Source organism: Tachyglossus aculeatus, chromosome 5, assembly GCF_015852505.1.
Source record: "Tachyglossus aculeatus isolate mTacAcu1 chromosome 5, mTacAcu1.pri, whole genome shotgun sequence".
Taxonomy (NCBI): Eukaryota; Metazoa; Chordata; class Mammalia; order Monotremata; family Tachyglossidae; genus Tachyglossus; species Tachyglossus aculeatus.
In genome coordinates this window covers 34,952,359-34,975,281 of record NC_052070.1, presented here as the reverse complement: position 1 = coordinate 34,975,281, position 22,923 = coordinate 34,952,359, and the positions used below count along the sequence as shown (strand labels likewise).

The 22,923-nt window shown below is 42.6% G+C and overlaps 1 protein-coding gene across 1 annotated transcript in view; it reads left to right on the top strand.

Moving 5' to 3' along the window:
• Positions 1-22,923, top strand: part of CCDC30 (coiled-coil domain containing 30) — a 145,734-nt gene that overhangs the window by 98,655 nt on the left and 24,156 nt on the right. Inside the window, exons 17-20 of the mRNA XM_038746187.1 lie at positions 5,871-6,047; positions 15,376-15,585; positions 18,244-18,392; positions 21,656-21,818. Coding sequence (XP_038602115.1) covers positions 5,871-6,047; positions 15,376-15,585; positions 18,244-18,392; positions 21,656-21,818 — 699 coding nt within the window. The remainder of the gene's footprint in view (positions 1-5,870; positions 6,048-15,375; positions 15,586-18,243; positions 18,393-21,655; positions 21,819-22,923) is intronic.

Sequence of the window (22,923 nt, the reverse complement as noted above, 5' to 3'; positions counted from 1 at the left end):
CTCACGCTCTTAATCCCCATTTTACAGATGAGGGAACTGAGGCCCAGAGAAGTGACGTGACTTGCCCAAGGTGTCGGGGGCGGGGGGGGCAGGCTACAGCTCTGTGAATGTGCCAATCATGTGCCAAGCAGCATGGCTCAGTGGAAAGAGCCCGGGCTTTGGAGTCAGAGGTCATGGGTTCGAATTCCGGCTCTGCCACATGTCTGCTGTGTGACCTTGGGCAAGTCACTTCACTTCTCTGAGCCTCAGTTCCCTCATTTGTAAAATGGGGATTAAGACTGTGAGCTCCACGTGGGACAACTTGATCACCCTGTATCCCCCCCCAGCGCTTAGAACAGTGCTGTGCACATAGTAAGCGCTTAACAAATGCCATCATTAATTAATCAGATCAGCCTGGCATGGTCACTGTTAAACTGTGAGCCCACTGTTGGGTAGGGACTGTCTCTATATGTTGCCAACTTGTACTTCCCAAGCGCTTAGTAGAGTGCTCTGCACACAGTAAGCACTCAATAAATACGATTGATTGATTGATTAAATGCCTCTTCGTATTCTTATAATAATAATAATAATGGCATTTATTAAGCGCTTACTATGTGCAAAGCACTGTTCTAAGCGCTGTATACCTTCCTTATACCTTCCCCAAAGCTGAGGACAGTAGATTGCGGCACAGCCTAGGAGAAACAGCCTGGCCTAGTGGAAGTCCATGGGAGCCAGAGGACCTGGGTTCTAATCCCCGCACTGCCGATTGCTTGCTGCGTGATCTTGGGCAAGTCACTTCACTTCTCTGTGCCTCTGTTCTCCCTTTCTCCCTCCTGTTTAGACTGTGAGCCCACTGTTGGGAAAGGACCGTCTCTATATGCTGCCAGCTTGTACTTCCCAAGCGCTTAGTACAGTGCTCTGCACACAGGAAGCGCTCAATAAATACGACTGAATGAATGAATGAATGAATATGGGACAGGGACCGTGACTTGTATCTACCCCAGCCCTTAGAACAGTGCTTAGAACAGTTTGACACATAGTAAATGCTTAACAAGTACCATAACATACACATTTACAACATACATATACAACGTACATATTGTACGTATTTACTCTTGTACATATTTACTATTCTATTTATTTTGTTAATGAAAATAATAATAATAATGATGGCATTTATTAAGTGCTTACTATGTGCAAAGAACTGTTCTAAGCGCTGGGGGAGATACAAGGCAATCAGGTTGTCCCACGGGAGGCTCACAGTCGTAATCCCCATTTGACAGATGACGGAACTGAGGCCCAGAGAAGTGAAGTGACTGGCCCAAAGTCACACAGCTGACAAGTGGCGGAGCCGGGATTAGAACCCATGACCTCTGACTCCAAAGCCCGGGCTCTTTCCACTGAGCCATGCTGCTGCTTTTCATTCTCGCTGAGACTGTGAGCCCACTGTTGGGTAGGGACTGTCTCTATATGTTGCCAGTTTGTACTTCCCAAGCGCTTAGTACAGTGCTCTGCACATAGTAAGCGCTCAATAAATACAATTGATGATCATCGCAGAAATTCACTTTTCCCCCGGTTCTTCTTCCTCTCCGTAGGGACCGTCGTAGCCGTGGTCCCTCCGGCCCAGCGCCCAATCAATCACTCAATCAATCAGTCGTATTTATTGAGCGCTTGCTGTGTTCAGAGCACTGTACTAAGCGCTTGGGAAGTCCAAGTTGGCAACATATAGAGACAGTCCCTAACCAACAGTGGTCTCGAGAGCGAGGGGCAAGTTTCGTGGGGCTTCTGGGTGAGCATTCATTCATTCATTCATTCAATCGTATTTATTGAGCGCTTACTGTGTGCAGAGCACTGTACTAAGCGCTTGGGAAGTCCAACTTGGCAACATCTAGAGACGGTCCCTACCCAACAGCGGGCTCGCAGTCTAGAAGGGGGAGACAGAGGACAAAACCAAACATACTAACAAAATCAATAGAATAGATATGTACAAGTAAAATAAATGGAGTAATAAATCTGTACAAACATATATACATATATACAGGTGCTGTGGGGAAGGGAAGGAGGTAAGATGGGAGGGATGGAGAGGGGGACGAGGGGGAGAGGAAGGAAGGGGCTCAGTCTGGGAAGGCCTCCTGGAGGAGGCCATCATCAAATGCCATCATCATTATTATTATTAATGAAAGCTATGAAAGACAGACAACCAAACCAAACATATGAACAAAATAAAATAAATAGAATAAATATGTACAAATAAAATCGATCGATAAAGAGAGTGATAAATACATCACACCTGTCCCAGTGAGGCTTCCTTTCAGAGCAGGGGTTTTGCATCGTGGCACTCGGAGCCGAATGATCGCCACGTCTGCTCTTCGAATCCCCAACCCTGTCCTGAAGCCTCCTCGAGCAGCGGCGCGGCTCGGTGGGAAGCGCACAGGCCTCGGAGCCAGAAGATGGCTCTTTGGTAAGCGCCTACTATGTGCCAAGCACTGTCCTAAGCGCTGGGGGGGATACAAGGTGATCAGGTTGTCCCACGTGAGACTCACCATCTTCCTCCCCAGAATCAGCGTGGCTCAGTGTAAAGGGCCCGGGCTTTGGAGTCAGAGGTCATGGGTTTGAATCCCGACTCCACCACATGTCTGCTGTGTGACCTTGGGCAAGTCACTCGACTTCTCTGAGCCTCAGTTCCCTCGTCTGTAAAATGGGGATTAAGACTGTGAGCCCCACGTGGGACAACTTGATCACCTTGTATCCCCTCCCCAGCGCTTAGAACAGTGCTCTGCGCATAGTAAGCGCTAAACAAATGCCATTATTATTATTGCAGATGAGGTAATGGAGGCTCAGAGAAGTGATGTGACTTGCCCAAGGTCACACAGCAGACAAGGGGCAGAGCTGGGATTCAAACCCATGACCTCTGACTCCCGAGCCCGGGCTCTTCCCACTGAGGCACGCTGCTGGGTTTTCCTCCCGGATTCCCCCGCTCGCCTCGACTTTGAGCAAGTTGCTTCACTTCTCCGGGAATCAGTTACCTGTTCTTTGTTTTATTTTCATGGTACTTGCAAACCCGCTTACTATGTGCCAGGGACTGTACTAAGCGCTGTTCTCCCTCTTACCTAGACTGGGAGCCCCACGTGAGACCTGATTATCTTGTATCTACTCCAGGGCTTATTACAGTGCTTGACACATAGTGTGTACACAGCTGTAATTGATTTATTTATTTAGTCCTATTATTTAGTCACATCGTCGTCTCCCCCTCTAGACTGTAAGCTCGCTGTAGGCCGGGAATGTTTCCGTTTGTTGTTACGTTGTACCCTCCCAAGCATTTAGCACAGTGCTTTGCCCACAGTCAGTGCTCAAGGAGAAGCAGCGTGGCTCAGTGGAAATCAATCAATCAGTCAATCGTATTTATTGAGCGCTGACTGTGTGCAGAGCACTGGACTAAGCGCTTGGGAAGTCCAAGTTGGCAACATCTAGAGACAATCCCTACCCAACAGCGGGCTCACAGTCTAAAAGGGGGAGACAGAGGACAAAACCAAACATACTAACAAAATAAAATAAGTAGAATAGATATGTACAAGTAAAATAAATAAATAAATAAAGAGTAATAAATATGTACAAACGTATATACATTTATACAGAAAGAGCCCGGGCTTTGGAGTCAGAGGTCATGGGTTCCAATCCCGGCTCCGCCACCTGTCAGCTGCGTGACTTTGGGCGAGTCACTTCACTTCTCTAGGCCTCAGTTCCCTCATCTGTGAAATGGGGGTGAAGACTGTGAGCCCCCCGTGGGACAACCTGATCGCCTTGTAACCTCCCCGGCACTTAGAACAGCGCTTTGCACATAGTAAGCGCTTAGTAAATGCCATTAAAAACTAAATAAATAAATAGGATTGAATGAATGAAAAGCACTTAACAAATGCCGTAATTATTATTATTACTATTATTTGGATTGTGACTAGACTGTCTAGTCACAATGTGTGTTGCCGACTTGTACTTCCCAAACGCTTAGTACAGTGCTCTGCACACAGTTAGCGCTCAATCAATCAATCAATCAATCGTATTTATTGAGCACTTACTATGTGCAGAGCACTGTACTAAGCGCTTAATAAATACGATTGATTGATTGATTGACTATTATATCAGGAAGAGGCAGTCATTCACCAGAGAAGTGAGGAGAGGTTAAAATCACCTGGACACCAGTTCGTCACCGCAAAACCTGAGTGAGAACTTTGTCAATGATGATGATGATGATGATGATGATGATGATATTATTTGTTAAGCGCTTACTATGTGCCAGGCTCTTTTCTAAGCGCTGGGGTAGATACAGGCAAATCAGGTTGGACACAGTCCCTGTCCCACATGGGGCTCACAGTCCTAATCCACATTTTAGAGACGAGGAAACCGAGGCCCAGAGAAGTTAAGCGACTTGCCCAAGGTCGCACACACGGCAGACAAGGGGCGGAGCCGGGATTAGAACCCATGTCCCCTGATTTTTCCACGAAGCCATGCCGCTCTTGTAATTCCGAGTGGGCATACCCTAGCCCAGGTGGGCGAGTCACAAATTATCTGGGAGGCCTTCCCAGACTGAGCCCCTTCCTTCCTCTCCCCCTCGCCCCCCTCTCCATCCCCCCATCTTACCTCCTTCCCTTCCCCACAGCACCTGTATATATGTTTGTACATATTTATTATTCTATTTATTTATTTATTTTACTTGTACATATCTATTCTATTTATTTTATTTTGTTAGTATGTTTGGTTTTGTTCTCTGTCTCCCCCTTTTAGACTGTGAGCCCACTGTTGGGTAGGGACTGTCTCTATATGTTGCCAACTTGGACTTCCCAAGTGCTTAGTACAGTGCTCTGCACACAGTAAGCGCTCAATAAATACTATTGATGATGATGATGATGATGTTTATATGTTTGTACATAGTTATTATTCTATTTATTTATTTATTTATTTTACTTGTACATATCTATTCTATTTATTTTATTTTGTTAGTATGTTTGGTTTTGTTCTCTGTCTCCCCCTTTTAGACTGTGAGCCCTCTGTTGGGTAGGGACTGTCTCTAGATGTTGCCAGCTTGTACTTCCCAAGCGCTTAGTACAGTGCTCTGCACACAGTAAGCGCTCAATAAATACGATTGATGATGATGATGATGATGATGTTTATATGTTTGTACATAGTTATTATTCTATTTATTTATTTATTTTACTTGTGCATATCTATTCTATTTATTTTATTTTGTTAGTATGTTTGGTTTTGTTCTCTGTCTCCCCCTTTTAGACTGTGAGCCCACTGTTGGGTCCCTAGATGTTGCCAACTTGTACTTCCCAAGTGCTTAGTCCAGTGCTCTGCACACAGTAAGCGCTCAATAAATACGATTGATTGATTGATTGATGCAACCTGGACTTCCCAAGCGCTTAGTACAGGGCTGTGCACACAGTAAGTGCTCAATAAATGTGATTGATTGATTGATTGATTGATGTAGCTATTCTCGGCGGTCACGATCACTGCCGTCCCGCTGACGGCGGGTGTGGAGTAGGACTCGGCCTCAGAGCCCACACGGTATTTATGCTGACCCTTTCGGACTCGACTGCCGAACAAGTCGCAAGCCGACTTTCTCCTAGTCGATTCTCCGTTAAGACGCTGGAGTCGTTTTCAATATTTATTAGTCTATTTATTTTACTTGTACATATCTATTCTATTTATTTTATTTTGCTAATATGTTTGGTTTTGTTCTCTGTCTCCCCCTTCTAGACTGTGGGTAGGGACTGTCTCTATATGTTGCCAACTGGTACTTCCCAAGCGCTTCGTACAGTGCCCTGCACACAGTAAGCGCCCAATAAATACGATTGATTGATTGATTGATTGATTGATTTTCTTTTGTGCTGTAGCATCCGTCCGGCAAGGCCTCACCACAGCAGCAACGAGAAGAACTGCAGCGCCTTCGACAGGATTTCTTTCGGATCCAGAACCTGTGTAGCTCGGCCGAGAAAGAGCTCCGATACGAACGGGGCAAGAATTCAGATTTAAAGCAGCATAACTCCCTGCTTCAACAAGAAAACGCTAAGGTAGCTAGGCTGTGCAATCTGGTCTGAATTTCACGATCCCTCCCCTTGATTTTATTTTTTTCCCCCTTCTCCATTCCTTTTCACTTTCCCCTTATCAATCAGTGGTATTTAATAATAATAATAATAATAATGATGATGGCATTTATTAAGCGCTTACTATGTGCAAAGCACTGTTCTAAGCGCTGGGGAGGTTACGAGGTGATCAGGTTGTCCCTCGGGGGGCTCACAGTCTTCATCCCCATTTTACAGGTGAGGGAACTGAGGCCCAGAGAAGTGAAGTCACTTGCCCAAAGTCACACACAAGCTGACAATTGGCGGACAGTAAGCGCTCAATAAATACAATTGATTGATTGATTGATTTGATATTCATCCCGCCCCCAACCCCACAGCACTTATGTATGTATCTTTAAATTACATATTATAAATTACTCATTTATTTATACTAATGTCTGCCTCCCCCTCCAGATTCTAAGCTCATTATGGGCAGGGAATGTTTATTTTTTTTTCTTATGGCATTTATTAAGCACTTACTATGTGCAAAGCACTGTTCTAAGCGCTGGGGAGGTTACGAGGTGATCAGGTTGTCCCTCGCGGGGCTCACGGTCTTCATCCCCATTTTACAGATGAGGGAACTGAGGCCCAGAGAAGTGAAGTGACTTGCCCAAAGTCACACAGCTGACAATTGGTGGACAGTAAGCGCTCAATAAATACAATTGATTGATTGATTGATTTGATATTCATCCTGCCCCCAACCCCACAGCACTTATGTATGTATCTTTAAATTACATATTATAAATTACTCATTTATTTATACTAATGTCTGCCTCCCCCTCCAGATTCTAAGCTCATTATGGGCAGGGAACGTTTATTTTTTTTTATGGCATTTATTAAGCACTTACTATGTGCAAAGCACTGTTCTAAGCGCTGGGGAGGTTACAAGGTGATCAGGTTGTCCCTCGGGGGGCTCACAGTCTTCATCCCCATTTTACAGGTGAGGGAACTGAGGCCCAGAGAAGTGAAGTGACTTGCCCAAAGTCACACACAAGCTGACAATTGGCGGAGCCGCCGGGATTCGAACCCATGAACTCTGACTCCAAAGCCCGGGCTCTTTCCAATGGGCCATGCTGCTTCCCCAGAAGTATTTATGGGGAAGTATTTATTTATTTATTGAGCACTTAGTATGTGCAGAGCACTCCAATAAGCACTTGGGAGGACAACAGAATTAGCATTCATTCATTCAATCATATTTATTGAGCGCTTACTAGCAGAAGCAGCGTAGCTCAGTGGAAAAGAGCCCGGGCTTTGGAGTCAGAGGTCATGGGTACAAATCCCGGCTCCGTCAATTGTCAGCTGTGTGACTTTGGTCAAGTCACGTAACTTCTCTGGGCCTCAGTTACTTCATCTGTAAAATGGGGATTAAGACTGTGAGCCCCCCGTGGGACAACCGGATCACCTTGTAACCTCCCCAGCGCTTAGAACAGTGCTTTGCACATAATAAGCGCTTAATAAATGCCATAAAAAAAGAAACGTTCCCTGCCCAAAATGAGCTTAGAATCTAGAGGGGGAGGCAGACATTAGTATAAATAAATGACTAATTTATGATATGTAATTTAAAGATACGTATATAAGTGCTGTGGGGTTGGGGGCGGGATGAATATCCAATCAATCAATCAATCATATTTATTGAGTGCTTACTGTGTGCAGAGCACTGTACTAAGTGCTTGGGAAGAACAGGTTGGCAACATAGAGAGACGGTCCCTACCCAACAATGGGCTCACAGTCTAGTAGAGAAGCAGCGTGGCTCAGTGGAAAGAGCCCGGGCTTTGGAGTCAGAGGACATGGGTTCAAATCCAGGCTCCGCCAACTGTCGGCTCTGTGACTTTGGGCAAGTCACTTCACTTCTCTGTGCCTCAGTTCCCTCATCTGTAATCCAGCTGTTAGACATGTTCCCTGCTCACAACTAGGTTAAAGTCTAGAAGAACCCCATGTTTACGCCAGCAATCAATCAATCAATCGTATTTATTGAGCGCTTACTGTGTGCAGAGCACTGTACTAAGCGCTTGGGAAGTCCAAGTTGGCAACATATAGAGACAGTCCCTACCCAACAGTGGGCTCACAGTCTAAAAGGGGGAGACAGAGAACAAAACCAAACATACTAACAAAATAAAATAAATAGAATAGATATGTACAAGTAAAATAGAGTAATATGTACAAACATATATACATATATACAGGTGCTGTGGGGAAGGGAAGGAGGTAAGATGAGGGGGATGGAGAGGGGGACGAGGGGGATATAGAATTCTGATATGTTGCCAACTTGTACTTCCCAAGTGCTTAGTACAGTGCTCTGCACACAGTAAGAGCTCAATAAATACGACTGAATGAATGAATGAAGGGGCTCAGTGTCCAGGGGTCACGGATCCCATGGCGGAGGTGACCCAAAAGGGAGAAAGAGCTGGGGAAAAGAATTGGGAAAGGCCCCTGCTGCATGTTTTAATAGTAAATCCCACCCCCTGAAGCAGTTCATCAGAAAAGAGGGAGGGTGAGTGGAGAGAGTGAGGTCCACCATAAACGTTTCCTGAGCCACCCACGGCCTCCATGCTGTAGGGAAGACAAAAAATAATCCCGAAACCTCTGAATAGAGCACAGAGAGGGACAGGAAAAAAGGAAGTCTTCTCTGATGAAGCCCTCCTTTCCCCGTCTACTTCTCCCTTCTGCCCCGAGAACTGAGGCAAAGATGCAGGGTGGCTTAGTGGTTAGAGCACGGGCCCGAGAGTCAGAAGGACCCAGGTTCTAATCCCGGCTCTGCCGCGTGTCTGCTGTGTGACCTTGGGCAAGTCGCTTCACTTCTCTGGGCCTCAGTTACATCATCTGTAAAATGGGGTTGAAGACTGTGAGCCCCGCACGGGACAACCCCAGCGCTTAGAACAGTGCTTGTCACTTAGTCAGTGCTTAACAAATACCATCATTATTATTATTATTATTATCACTCCTGTCAAGCCATCAGTATTTCTTGAGCGCTTACTGTGTGCAGAACACTGTACTAAGCACTTGGAAGAGTGAGTAATACAGCTGAGTTGTTAGACATGCTCCCTGCTCACAACTAGGTTAAAGTCTAGAAGAACCCCATGTTTACACCAGCACTTTGAACAGTGTTTGGCACAAAGTAAGTGCTTACCAAATACCATAATCATTATTATTATTCTCTTTTCTTCAGTTCCCTCATCTGTAAAATGGGGATTAAGACTGTGAGCCCCACGTGGGACAACCTGATTACCCCATATTGATGCGAGCACTTTGAACAGTGTTTGGCACAGAGTAAGTGCTTACCAAATACCATAATCATTATTATTATTCTCTTTTCTTCAGTTCCCTCATCTGTAAAATGGGGATTAAGACTGTGAGCCCCACGTGGGACAACCTGATTACCCCATATTTATGCCAGCACTTAGAACAGTGTTTGGCACAGAGTAAGTGCTTAACAAATACCATAATCATTATTAATATTCTCTTTTCTTCAGTTCCCTCATCTGTAAAATGGGCTTTAAGACTGTGAGCCCCACGTGTGACAACCTGATTACCCCGTATTTACGCCAGCGCTTGAAACAGTGCTTGTCACTTAGCAAGCGTTTAACAAATACCATCATCATTATTATTATTATCACTCCTATCAAGCCATCAGTATTTATTGAGCGCTTAATGTGTGCCAAACACTGTACTAAGCACTTGGAAGAGTAATACAGCTGAGTTGTTAGACATGTTCCCTGCTCACAACTAGGTTAAAGTCTAGAAGAACCCCATATTTATGCCAGCACTTTGAACAGTGTTTGGCATATAGTAAGTGCTTAACAAATACCATAATCATTATTATTATTCTTTTTTCTTCAGTTCCCTCATCTGTAAAATGGGGATTAAGACTGTGAGCCCCATGTGGGACAACCTGATTACCCCATATTTACGTGAGCCCTTTGAACAGTGTTTGGCACAAAGTGCTTACCAAATACCATAATCATTATTATTATTCTCTTTTCTTCAGTTCCCTCATCTGTAAAATGGGGATTAAGACTGTGAGCCCCACGTGGGACAACCTGATTACCCCATATTGATGCAAGCACTTTGAACAGTGTTTGGCACAGAGTAAGTGCTTACCAAATACCACAGTAATTATTATTATTCTCTTTTCTTCAGTTCCCTCATCTGTAAAATGGGAATTAAGACTGTGAGCCCCACGTGGGACACCCTGATTACCCCATATTTATGCCAGCACTTAGAACAGTGTTTGGCACAGAGTAAGTGCTTAACAAATACCATAATCATTATTAATATTCTCTTTTCTTCAGTTCCCTCATCTGTAAAATGGGCTTTAAGACTGTGAGCCCCACGTGTGACAACCTGATTACCCCGTATTTACGCCAGCGCTTAAAACAGTGCTTGTCACTTAGCAAGCGTTTAACAAATACCATCATCATTATTATTATTATCACTCCTATCAAGCCATCAGTATTTATTGAGTGCTTAATGTGTGCCAAACACTGTACTAAGCACTTGGAAGAGTAATACAGCTGAGTTGTTAGACATGTTCCCTGCTCACAACTAGGTTAAAGTCTAGAAGAACCCCATATTTATGCCAGCACTTTGAACAGTGTTTGGCATATAGTAAGTGCTTAACAAATACCATAATCATTATTATTATTCTTTTTTCTTCAGTTCCCTCATCTGTAAAATGGGGATTAAGACTGTGAGCCCCATGTGGGACAACCTGATTACCCCATATTTACGTGAGCCCTTTGAACAGTGTTTGGCACAAAGTGCTTACCAAATACCATAATCATTATTATTATTCTGTTTTCTTCAGTTCCCTCATCTGTAAAATGGGGATTAAGACTGTGAGCCCCATGTGGGACAACCTGATTACCCCATATTTACGCCAGCACTTTGAACAGTGTTTGGTACATAGTAAGTGCTTAACAAATACCACAGTAATTATTATTATTCTCTTTTCTTCAGTTCCCTCATCTGTAAAATGGGAATTAAGACTGTGAGCCCCACGTGGGACACCCTGATTACCCCGTATTTATGCCAGTATTTAGATCAGTGTTTGGCACATAGCAAGTGCTTGAAAACTTACCATTATTATTATTATTATTCTCTGTGCCTCAGTTACCCAATCTTTAAAATGGGGATTGGGACAGTGAGCCCTATGTGGGACAGGGACTGTGTCCAACCTGATTTGCTTGTTTCCGCCCCAGTGCTTAATACAGTGCCTGGCACAAAGCGCTTAACGAATACCATGATGATGATTATTATTATTATTATCATCATCGTCATCTCTGCACTTGGATCTGTGACTTTTTGGCATTTGATATTCACCCCGTCAACTGCACAGCACTTATGTACACATCTGTAAATTATATATTAAATTATTTACCTTGACATCCATCTCACCGTCTAGACCGTTAGCTTGTTGTGGGCAGGGAACGTGCTTAATAATAATAATAATGATGGCATTTATTAAGCGCTTACTATGTTCAAAGCACTGTGCTAAGTGCTGGGAAGGTTACAAGGTGATCAGGTTGTCCCACGGGGGGCTCACAGTCTTAATCCCCATTTTACAGATGAGGGAACTGAGACCCAGAGAAGTGAAGTGACCTGCCCGAAGTCACCGAGCTGACAGTTGGAGGAGGCGGGATTTGAACCCATGACCTCTGACTCCAAAGCCCGAGCTCTTTCCACTGAGCCACGCTGCTGCCTACCAACCTGTTGTACTCTCCCAAGCTCTCAGTGTTCTGCGCTTAGTAAATACACGGTAAATACCGTTGTCCAAGCGTTGCTGAGTTTGAAGGTGATAAGAGTATTTGCCTGATTAGGTTCTACCCAGGGATCACCAAAAGATGTAATAACAGCAGTAAGAATGACATTTATTAAGCATATATTTATAATATAAATATATTATAAAATAATATAATACAATAACATAATATAATATAAATATAATATAATATAATATAAATATATTATAACATAAATGCATAATAACAGCATTTATTAAGTGCTTGCTAGGTCCCAAGAATTGAGCTGAAAACTAGGATAGATGTAAGAAAATCAGATTGGACACAGTCCCTGTCCCACGTGAGGGTTACAGTCTGAGAGAAAGAATGGATATCTTGTTCCATCTTACTGCAGGGGGAAACTGAGACATAGAAAAGTTAAGTGGTTCAAATCCCGGCTCCGCCACTTGTCTGCTGTGTGACTTCGGGCAAGTCACTACACTTCTCTGGGCCTCACTTCCCTCATCTGGAAAATGGGGGTGAAGACTGTGAGCCCCCCGTGGGCCAACCTGATCACCCTGTATCTCCCCCAGCGCTTAGAACGGTACTTGGCATGTAGTAATGACACGCAAATTCGTGAAGCGTTCCGTATATTTATATGTATCTATGTTTGTACATATTTATTACTCTATTTATTTTATTTGTACATAGTTATTCTATTTATTTTATTTTGTTAATATGTTTTGCTTTGTTGTCTGTCTCCCCCTTCTAGACTGCGAGCCCGCTTCTGGGTAGGGACCGTCTCTATATGTTGCCAACTTGGACTTCCCAAGCGCTTTGTCCAGTGCTCTGCACACAGTAGGCGCTCAATAAATACGATTGAATGAATGAATGAATTAATTAATTTGCCCAAGCATGGACGTCCTAGCTCTCTCCCAAGAAGTGGTCTTCTACCTGCTCCTTAATTCCACCCCGGGACCTGCGTCCCTGCCCTTTCCCCTCAGCTCTACCCCCTAAAATCTCTTAGTCCTCCCGTCCCTCTTGCCTTCACCTCCATCTTTAATCTCGCGCTCTCCAACAGCTCTTTCCCCTCAGCCTTCAACCCCCGTGTCTCCCCCATTTTAAAAAGGTCCTCTCTCCATCCCGCGGTCCTCTTCCAGCTATCACCTGTCTCCCTGCTCACATTCCTGACTTCTCTGAGCCTCAGTGACCTCATCTGTAAAATGGGGATTAAGATTGTGAGCCCCAGTGACCTCATCTGTAAAATGGGGATTAAGATTGTGAGCCCCACATGGGGCAACTTGATCACCTTATATCCCCCCCAGCGCTTAGAACAGTGCTCTGCACATAGTAAGCGCTTAACAAATGCCATCATCATTATTATTGTTATTATTCCTAACCAAACTCTTGGGGTGCGTTGTATACATGCACATAGTAAGCGCTTAACAAATGCCATCATCATTATTATTATTATTATTCCTGGTGTATACATCCACTGTCTTAATTTCCTCCCCACAGAGTATCTCACCTACCTTCTCCAGACTGCTTTTTCAGCCTCTTAATGCCACTGAAATGACTCTCTCCAAGGTCACAATGCTCTCCTTGTAGCTAAGCGTAATAAGAATAATAGTCGTGGTATTTATTAAGCAGTATTTGAGAAGCATTGTGTCCTAATAATCAATCGTATTTATTGAGCGCTTACTGTGTGCAGAGCACTGTACTAAGCGCTTGGGAAGTACAAGTTGGCAACATATTTGGTCCCTACCCAACAGTGGGCTCACAGTCTAAAAGATAATAATAATGATGCTAATAATAATGATGGTATTTGTTAAGCGCTTACTATGTGCCTAGCACGCCTGAGGGATACACCTTGTACCTACCCCAGCGCTTAGAACAGTGCTTTGCACATAGTAAGCGCTTAACAAATACCAACATTATTATGCAAGATAATCTGGTTGTCCCACGTGGGGCTCACAGTCTTCATCCCCATTTGACAGATGAGGGAACTGAGGCCCAGAGCAGTGAAGTGGCTTGCCCAAGGTCACCCAGCTGACAAGTGGCGGAGCCGGGATTCGAACCCGTGACCTCTAACTCCCAAGCCCAGGCTCTTTCCACTGAGCCACGCTGCTTCTCTAGTGGAAAGAGTTCTAATCCTGCCTCCATCACTTTTCTTCTGGGTGAACTTGGGCAAGTCATTGGGTAGGGACCGTCTCTGTATGCTGCCAACTTGTACTTCCCAAGCGCTTAGTACAGTGCTCTGCGCACAGTAAGCGCTCAGTAAATACGATTGATTGATTGACTTCTCCGTGCCTCGGTTACCTCATCTGTACAATGGGGATTAAGATGTGGAGCCCCATGTGGGAGATGGACTGGAGCCAACCTTGTATCTACCCAAGCACTTAGTACAGTGTGCGGCACAGAGTAAGCGCTTCACAGATACCGCACAAAAAAAAGTGGCCGAGTCGGAACTAGAACTCACGGTTTTCTGACCCCCCAGGCCATTGCTCTTTCCACTAGTCCATAATCAATCAATCAATCAATCAGTGATATCTATTGAGCACTCACTGTGTGCAGAGCGCTGCACTACTACTACTAATAATGGTATTTATTAAGCGCTTACTATGTGCCAAGCACTGTTCTAAGCTCTGGGGGAGATACAGGGTAATCAGGTCGTCCCACGTGGGGCTCACTATCTTAATCCCCATTTTACAGATGAGGTAACTGAGGCCCAGAGAAGTGAAGTGACGGAGTGAAGCTGACAAGTGACGGAGGCGGGATTAGAACCCGTGACCTCTGACTCCCAAGCCCGGGCTCTTTCCACTGAGCCACGCTGCTTCTCATGATGCTTGGGAGAGGACAGTTGAACAGGGGTGGTAGTCACATAGAACAGTGCTTTGCACATAGTAAGCGCTTAACAAATACCGTCATTATTATTCCCTGCCCACAAGGAGCTTACAGTCTAGAGGGGAAGACAGACGTGAAAATAAATGAATTAATTTAAAGAAATGAGCATAAGTACCCTATGTAACTATCAAGGGCTTAAAGGGTACAGGTCCAGGAGCATAAGATTACAGAGGCGTACGCTTATGACGACTCACGTTGCCAACTTGTCCTTCCCAAGCGCTTAGTACAGTGCCCTGCACACAGTAAGCGCTCCTTGTGAGAAGCAGCGTGGCTCAGTGGAAAGAGCCCGGGCTTTGGAGTCAGAGGTCATGGGTTCAAATCCCGGCTCCGCCAATCGTCAGCTGGGTGACTTTGGCCAAGTCACTTCACTTCTCTGGGCCTCAGTTCCCTCATCTGGAAAATGGGGAGGAAGGCTGGGAGCCCCCCGTGGGACAACCTGATCACCTTGTAACCTCCCCAGGGCTTGGAACAGTGCCTTGCACATAGTAAGCGCTTAATAAATGCCATTATTAATAAATACGACTGATTGATTGACTGGTTTTACCCCGTCCCAATGGGAGGGTGAGGGTCCATACTGCTGAAGTTCCCTTAATCGGGCAGGGCGTGACTTTCCCAGTCAATTTATAGATGAACTTTGTTCTTTTTCGTAACTTTAGGTCAAAGCAGAATTGAAGCAGGCCCAGCTGGAGTTATCAGAAAGTGCAAAGATGTATTCTTCCCTCACAGGCGAGTGGGAGCACTGTCGGGAAAAGGTGCGGGAGCTGGAACTCGAGGTTCGGAAGCAAAGCGAGAAAAGTGAATCCCAGAACGACCTGGGAGAGCATCTTTCTCAAGAGAAAGCTAGACTTGCCGACGCGGAGCAAAAGGTAAAGACGCCTCTAGGTGCTCTTAGTACAGCGCCTGGCGCGTAGTGAGCGCTTAACAAATACTGCCTCAGCTATTCCAGATGGGCCGAAGGCCGGCTTGACCCGTGGGGCCCGGCGTCCTGTGAGAAAAAAGAGATCGTCTGGTGGTTGCGATCGTGCCTGATATATATACTGTATATATACTGTATATATCTTTGTACATATTTATTAGTCTATTTATTTATTCATTTATTTATTTATTTATTTATTTATTTATTTATTTTGCTTGTACATATCTATTCTTTTTATTTTATTTCGTTAATATGTTTGGTTTGGCCTGATATTTATATATACTGTATATAGGTATATATGTTTGTACATATTTATTACTCTATTTATTTATTTATTTATTTTACTTGTACATATCTATTCTTTTTATTTTATTTCGTTAATATGTTTGGGTTTGCCTGATATTTATATGTACTGTATATAGGTATATATGTTTGTACATATTTATTACTCTATTTATTTTGCTTGTACATATCTATTCTATTTATTTTATTTTGTTAATATGTTTTGTTTGGCCTGATATTTATATCTACTGTATATATGTATATATGTTTGTACATATTTATTACTCTATTTATTTATTTATTTTACTAGTACATATCTATTCTATTTATTTTATTTCGTTAATATGTTTGGTTTTGCCTGATATTTATATCTACTGTATATATGTATATATGTTTGTACATATTTATTACTCTATTTATTTATTTATTTTACTTGTACATATCTATTCTATTTATTTTATTTCGTTAATATGTTTTGTTTGGCCTGATATTTATATATACTGCATATAGGTATATATGTTTGTACATATTTATTACTCTATTTATTTATTTATTCATTTATTCATTTTACTTGTATATATCTATTCTATTTATTTTATTTCGTTAATATGTTTTGTTTTGCCTGATATTTATATATGCTGTATATATGTTTGTACATATTTATTACTCTATTTATTTATTTATTTTACTTGTTCATATCTATTCTATTTATTTTATTTTGTTAATATGTTTTGTTTGGCCTGATATTTATATATACTGTATATAGGTATATATGTTTGTACATATTTATTACTCTATTTATTTATTTATTTTACTAGTACATATCTATTTTATTTATTTTATTTTGTTAATATGTTTGGTTTGGCCTGATATTTATATATGCTGTATATAGGTATATATGTTTGTACATATTTATTACTCTATCTATTTATTTATTTATTTTACTTGTACCTATCTATTCTATTTATTTTATTTCGTTAATATGTTTGGTTTTGCCTGATATTTATATATGCTGTATATAGGTATATATGTTTGTACATATTTATTACTCTATTTATTTATTTATTTATTTTGCTTGTACATATCTAGTCTATCTATTTTATTTCGTTAATATGTTTGGTTTTGCCTGATATTGATATATGCTGTATATATGTATATATGTTTGTACATATTTATTACTCCATTTATTTATTTATTTTACTTGTACATATCTAGTCTATTTATTTTATTTCGTTAATATGTTTTGCCTGGTATTTATATATACTGTATATATGTATATATGTTTGTGCATATTTATTACTCTATTTATTTATTTTACTTGTACATATCTATTCTATTTATTTTATTTCGTTAATATGTTTTGTTTTGCCTGATATTTATATATACTGTATATGTGATGTTTGTACATATTTATTACTCTATTTATTTATTTATTTATTTTACTTGTACATATCTATTCTATTTATTTTACTTTGTTAATATGTTTTGTTTTGCCCGATATTTATATATGCTGTATATATGTATACGTTTGTACATATTTATTACTCTATTTATTTATTTATTTATTTTACTTGTACATATCTATTCTATTTATTTTATTTCATTAATATGTTTTGTTTTGCCTGATATTTATATATACTGTATATGTGTATATATGTTTGTACATATTTATTACTCTATTTATTTATTTATTTTACTTGTACATATCTATTCTATTTATTTTATTTTGTTAATATGTTTTGTTCTCTGCCTCCCCCTTCTAGACTGTGAGCCCACTGTTGGGTCGGGACCGTCTCTATATGTTGCTAACTTGTACTTCCCAGGCGCTTAGTACAGTGCTCTGCACACAGTAAGCGCTCAATAAATACGATTGATGGATTGATATTTGCACATAGCCGTTAACTTAGGGAGGTGTCAACTGAGGGAACACTTATACCTTTGAAATGAAACTTTAAAAAAATATATTTTAGGCCTAAGATAAAGAAAATCGTACTACTCCGGATGTTGAGTCAAAAGTGCATCATTGTAGCGTTAGAATTACTTTCCCAGGATCTGCCTGGCTTTATTTTATTTTACTTGTACATATCTATTCTATTTATTTTATTTTGTTAATATGTTTGGTTTTGCCTGATATTTATATATACTGTATATATGTATATATGTTTGTACATGTTTATTACTCTATTTATTTATTTATTTATTTTACTTGTACATATCTATTCTATTTATTTTATTTCGTTAATATGTTTCGTTTTGCCTGATATTTATATATGCTGTATATGTATATGCTTACCGTTTCATTCGCAATGATTTTTTTTCACTCCAGGGTTTGGAGCTGCAGCAGAACCTGCAAGATTCTCTGCAAAAGCTCAGCCGTGTCGAAGCGGAAAAGAATCAACTAGTGGAAAAAATGAACGAGGCAAAAGAAAACGAAGAAAAATTCAAGCAGCGCTATGAGGAAGAACAACAACAAAGGTACTGAGGAGCGGTTTTCATTTTCCGGGGGAAAGAAAGCCACCGAATTCTAGGAAATCAAATTCCCTAGCGTTTCGAACTCGGGAAGTATTAGTGACATCAGCTGTGGGTGCCCACTGTTGGGTAGGGACCGTCTCTATATGTTGCCAACTTATACTTCCCAAGCGCTTAGTACAGTGCTCTGCACACAGTAAGCGCTCAATAAATACGATTGATGATGATGATGGGTGTATGGGGCAAATCTGGGAAGATACCGATACTTCCAACCCACGGAACGGGACAAGCAGAAATGGATTGACTTTGGAGGGAGCGAGAACTGACATGGATGGGTATCTTATTTGCCTTTCCTCCTTCTTGGCTCCTATGCCTTACTACTAGTCATTCATTCATTCAGTTGTATTTATTGAGCGCTTACTGTGTGCAGGGCACTGTACTAAGCGCTTGGGACGTCCAAGTTGGCAACATCTAGAGATGGTCCCTACCCAACAGCGGGCTCACAGTCTAGAAGGGGGACTACTACGACTAATAATAATAATGGTGGTATTTGTTAAACGCTTTCTCTGTGCCAAGCACTGTTCTAAGCGCTGGGGGGGGGGGATACAAGGTGATCAAGGTTGTCCCACGTGGGGCTCACAGTCTTAATCCCCATTTTACAGATGAGGGAACTGAGGCCCAGAGAAGTGAAGTGACTTGCCCACGGCCGCCCAGCTGACAAGTGGCAGAGCCGGGATTCGAACCCATGACCTCCGACTCCCAAGCCCGGGCTCTTTCCACTGAGCCACACTACTACTATTACTACTACTCCTTCTGGCCCAGTGGGTAGAGCCTGGGCCTTGGAGTCAATCAATCAATCAATCAATCAATCGTATTTATTGAGCGCTTACTGTGTGCAGAGCACTGTACTAAGCGCATGGGAAGTACAAGTTGGCAACATATAGAGACAGGCCCTACCCAACAGTGGGCTCACAGTCTAAAAGCGGGGGCTGACAGTCTTAAAGGGGGGCTCACAGTCTAAAAGAGTCTAAAGGACCTGAGTTCTAATCCAGGCTCTGCCACATATCTGCCCTTTGACCTTGGGCAAGTCACGTCACTTCTCTGCACCTCCCTTACCTCTAAAAAGGGGATTAAGATTGTGAGCCCCATCTAAAACAGGGACTGTGTCCAACCTGATTACCTTATATCTAGCCCAATGCTTAGAAAAGTACCTGGCATATAGTAAGTGCTTAACAAGTACCATAATTATTACTACAATATAATAATAATGATAATCGTGTATGTGTTAAGTGCTTATTTACTATATGCGGAGGTGGATACAAAATAATTAGGTCCCTTAGAGAGCTCAAACTCTTAGCAGGAGGGAGAGCAGGTATTGAATCCTTCATTAATTCATTCAGTCAATCGTATTTATTGAGCACTTACTGTGTGCAGAGCACTGTACCAAGCATTTGGAAAGTACAATTTGATGATGATGACATTTATTAAGTGCTTATTATGTGCAAAGCACTGTTCTAAGCGCTGGGGAGGTTACAAGGTGATCAGGTTGTCCCACGGGGGGCTCACAGTCTTAATCCCCATTTGTCAGATGAGGGAACTGAGGCACAGAGAAGTGAAGTGACTTGCCCAAAGTCACACAGCGGACAAGTGGCGGAGCGGGGATTTGAACCCATGACCTCTGACACCAAAGCCCGGGCTCTTTTCCACTGAGCCACACTGCTTCTATTTGGCAGCAGATAGAGACAATCCCTACCAACAACGGGCTCACGGTCTAGAACGGGGATCCTGTTGAACAGGTTTTGAACCCTCTGGACTGTAAGCTCATCATGGGCAGGGAACGTGCCTGTTAATTCTGTTGCATTGTACTCTTCCAATTGCTCAGTACAATGTTCTGCACATAGTAAGTGCTCAGTAAATACCAGTAATTGACCGACTGATTGACTCTGCATTTGGGAGATGAGGGAACTGAGACGCGGAGAAGTTAAATACCATTAATTGATTGACTGATTGAAATCTGCATCTGGGAGATGAGGGAACGGAGACGCAGAGAAGTTAAGTGACTTGACCAAAGTAACACAGCAGGCAGAACAGGGATTTGAACTCAGATCCTCTGACTCTCAGCAGTTAGGGTGCACCCTGATTCTTATATAAACAAAAAATGATGGCATTTGTTAAGCGCTTACCATGTGCAAAGCACTGTTCTAAGCGCCGGGGAGGATACAAGGCGATCAGGTTGTCCCACATGGGGCTCACAGTCTTAATCCCCATTTGACAGGTGAGGGAACTGAGGCCCAGAGAAGTGAAGTGACTTGCCCAAAGTCACACAGCTGACAATTGGCAGAGCTGGATTTGAACCCGTGACCTCTGATTCCCAAGCCCGGGCTCTTTTCATTGAGTCACGCTGCTTCTCTCCCTCCTTACCTCAAGTGTAGCAGTGTGGAGAAGGGAGTGGCTACATACCCATAGCACCTGTATATATGTATATATGTTTGCACAGATTTATTACTTTATTTTACTTGTACATATTTATTCTATTTATTTTATTTGGTTTATATGTTTTGTTTTGTTGTCTGTCTCCCCCTTCTAGACTGTGAGCCCGCTGTCGGGTAGGGACCGTCTCTAGATGTTGCCAACTTGTACTTCCCAAGCGCTTAGTACAGTGCCCTGCACACAGTAAGCGCTCAATAAATATGATTGAATATGATTGAATGAATACCCCTTTGAGGGTGGGGCAGATGGGGATTTTAGAGCATTGCCAGACTTGTGTGGGTCTCCCTCCCTGGGTTACATATAGTCCCTCTACCAGAAAAGGGGAAGGAGCCAGGCAGAAAAATGGGCTAGTTTTAGTAGGAAATTCATCATCAATCGTATTTATTGAGCGCTTACTATGTGCAGAGCACTGTACTAAGCACTTGAAGGGAACATGGGTTTGGAGGGAAATATATTTACTAAGGGAAATTTGCTGGGGTTGTACAGAAACAGGAAATATAGTGTTGGGAGGAGCCACGGTGATACTGAGTGTGGTTTCAGAGCAAGAGATGGGAAGGAAAGAGGTGAGTTGGAGATGGAGGCCTGAGAGGAAATTTCAGTAGCTTCTACCAAGATTTCAGTGTGGAAGGGAATGGTGGGTGTTTTCAATCAATCAGTGGTATTTATTGAGCGCTTACTATGTGCAGAGCACTCTACTGAGCGCTTGGGAGAGCTCAATAGAACAGAGTTTTGAAGTGGGATAGATGTAGAATCATTTTATTGCTTTAATCTGCTCTTAGGAAATTCCTTGATCAGACTGTACAGACACTTCAGCAACAAATACAAATCTTACGTGACAGAGAGACTCTCTTGGAACAGACTGTCGCTAACCAGCACTTGCAAATCAAAGAACATCAGGCCCTACTTCAAGAGTTAGAAGATGAAAAGAAAATATCTGATGAGGTAAGACTACGAAATCATTCTCGTTTTTGTCATTCTTTAAGAGCTGAAGTGGGTTTTGGGTTTTTTTTTTGTTTGTTTTTTTAATGTATTTGTTAGGCATTTCCAATGTGCCAAGCCCTGTATTACGATCTTTGGTGGATATTAGCTGATCAGGTCGGACACGGTCCCTGTCCCACATGGGGCTCACAATCTTAACCCCCATTTTGCAGATGAGGTAACTGAAGCACAGAGAAGGTAAGTTGGTTATGGTCAGGGATCACGTCTGCTAATTTTGTTGTACTGTACTCTCCCAAGTGCTTAGTACGGTGCTCTCTACATAGTAAGTGCTCGATAAGTACCATTGATTGATTGATCGATTACAGAGAATGGTTACCAGGCGGGTCAGGGCGATCCCCTGAGGATGGATTAAAAGATTCAGATTCCTCAATCTGGGAAAACAAAGACTAAGAGGATCCCAGATTGAAGGGTCCAAAATCAGGGAGTGAGGGTGGGTTGGGTGAACACAGAATAGTTGGTCAACATATCCCACAATAGCAAGGCCCTGGGATGATAATAATAATAATAATAATGGCATTTGTTAAGCGCTTACTTTGTGCGAAGCACTGTTCTAAGCCCTGGGTGGGGATACAAGGTGATCAGGTTGTCCCACGTGGGGCTCACAGTCTTAAGCCCCATTTTACAGATGAGGGAACTGAGGCACAGAGAAGTGAAGTGACTTTCACAAAGTCCCACAGCTGACAAGTGGCGGAGCCGGGATTTGAACCCATGACCCCCTGACCCCAAAGCCCGGGCTCGTTCCACTGAGCCTGATTGAGGCCGAAGGTGGTAAACGCAAAACCAACCGAAAGAAATTCTTCTTCCTCAACAGGGGTGAACATTTGAAATTTGGTACCATCGACAGACCAGAATATCGTTAGATTCCGGGTGGGAGTTAGATAGATTTGTAGGCGAGGGGTACGTAACGAATCGCTAGACGGAAAGTTTGTGACAAAGAGGAAAAGGTTAGGGCTGTTAGGTGGTAACTCTCTAATCATTGGGTGGTTGGCCGGGAAAGTTACCATCATAAAGTTCCTCCTAGTATCCCTTGCCCACCGTCACCGTCATT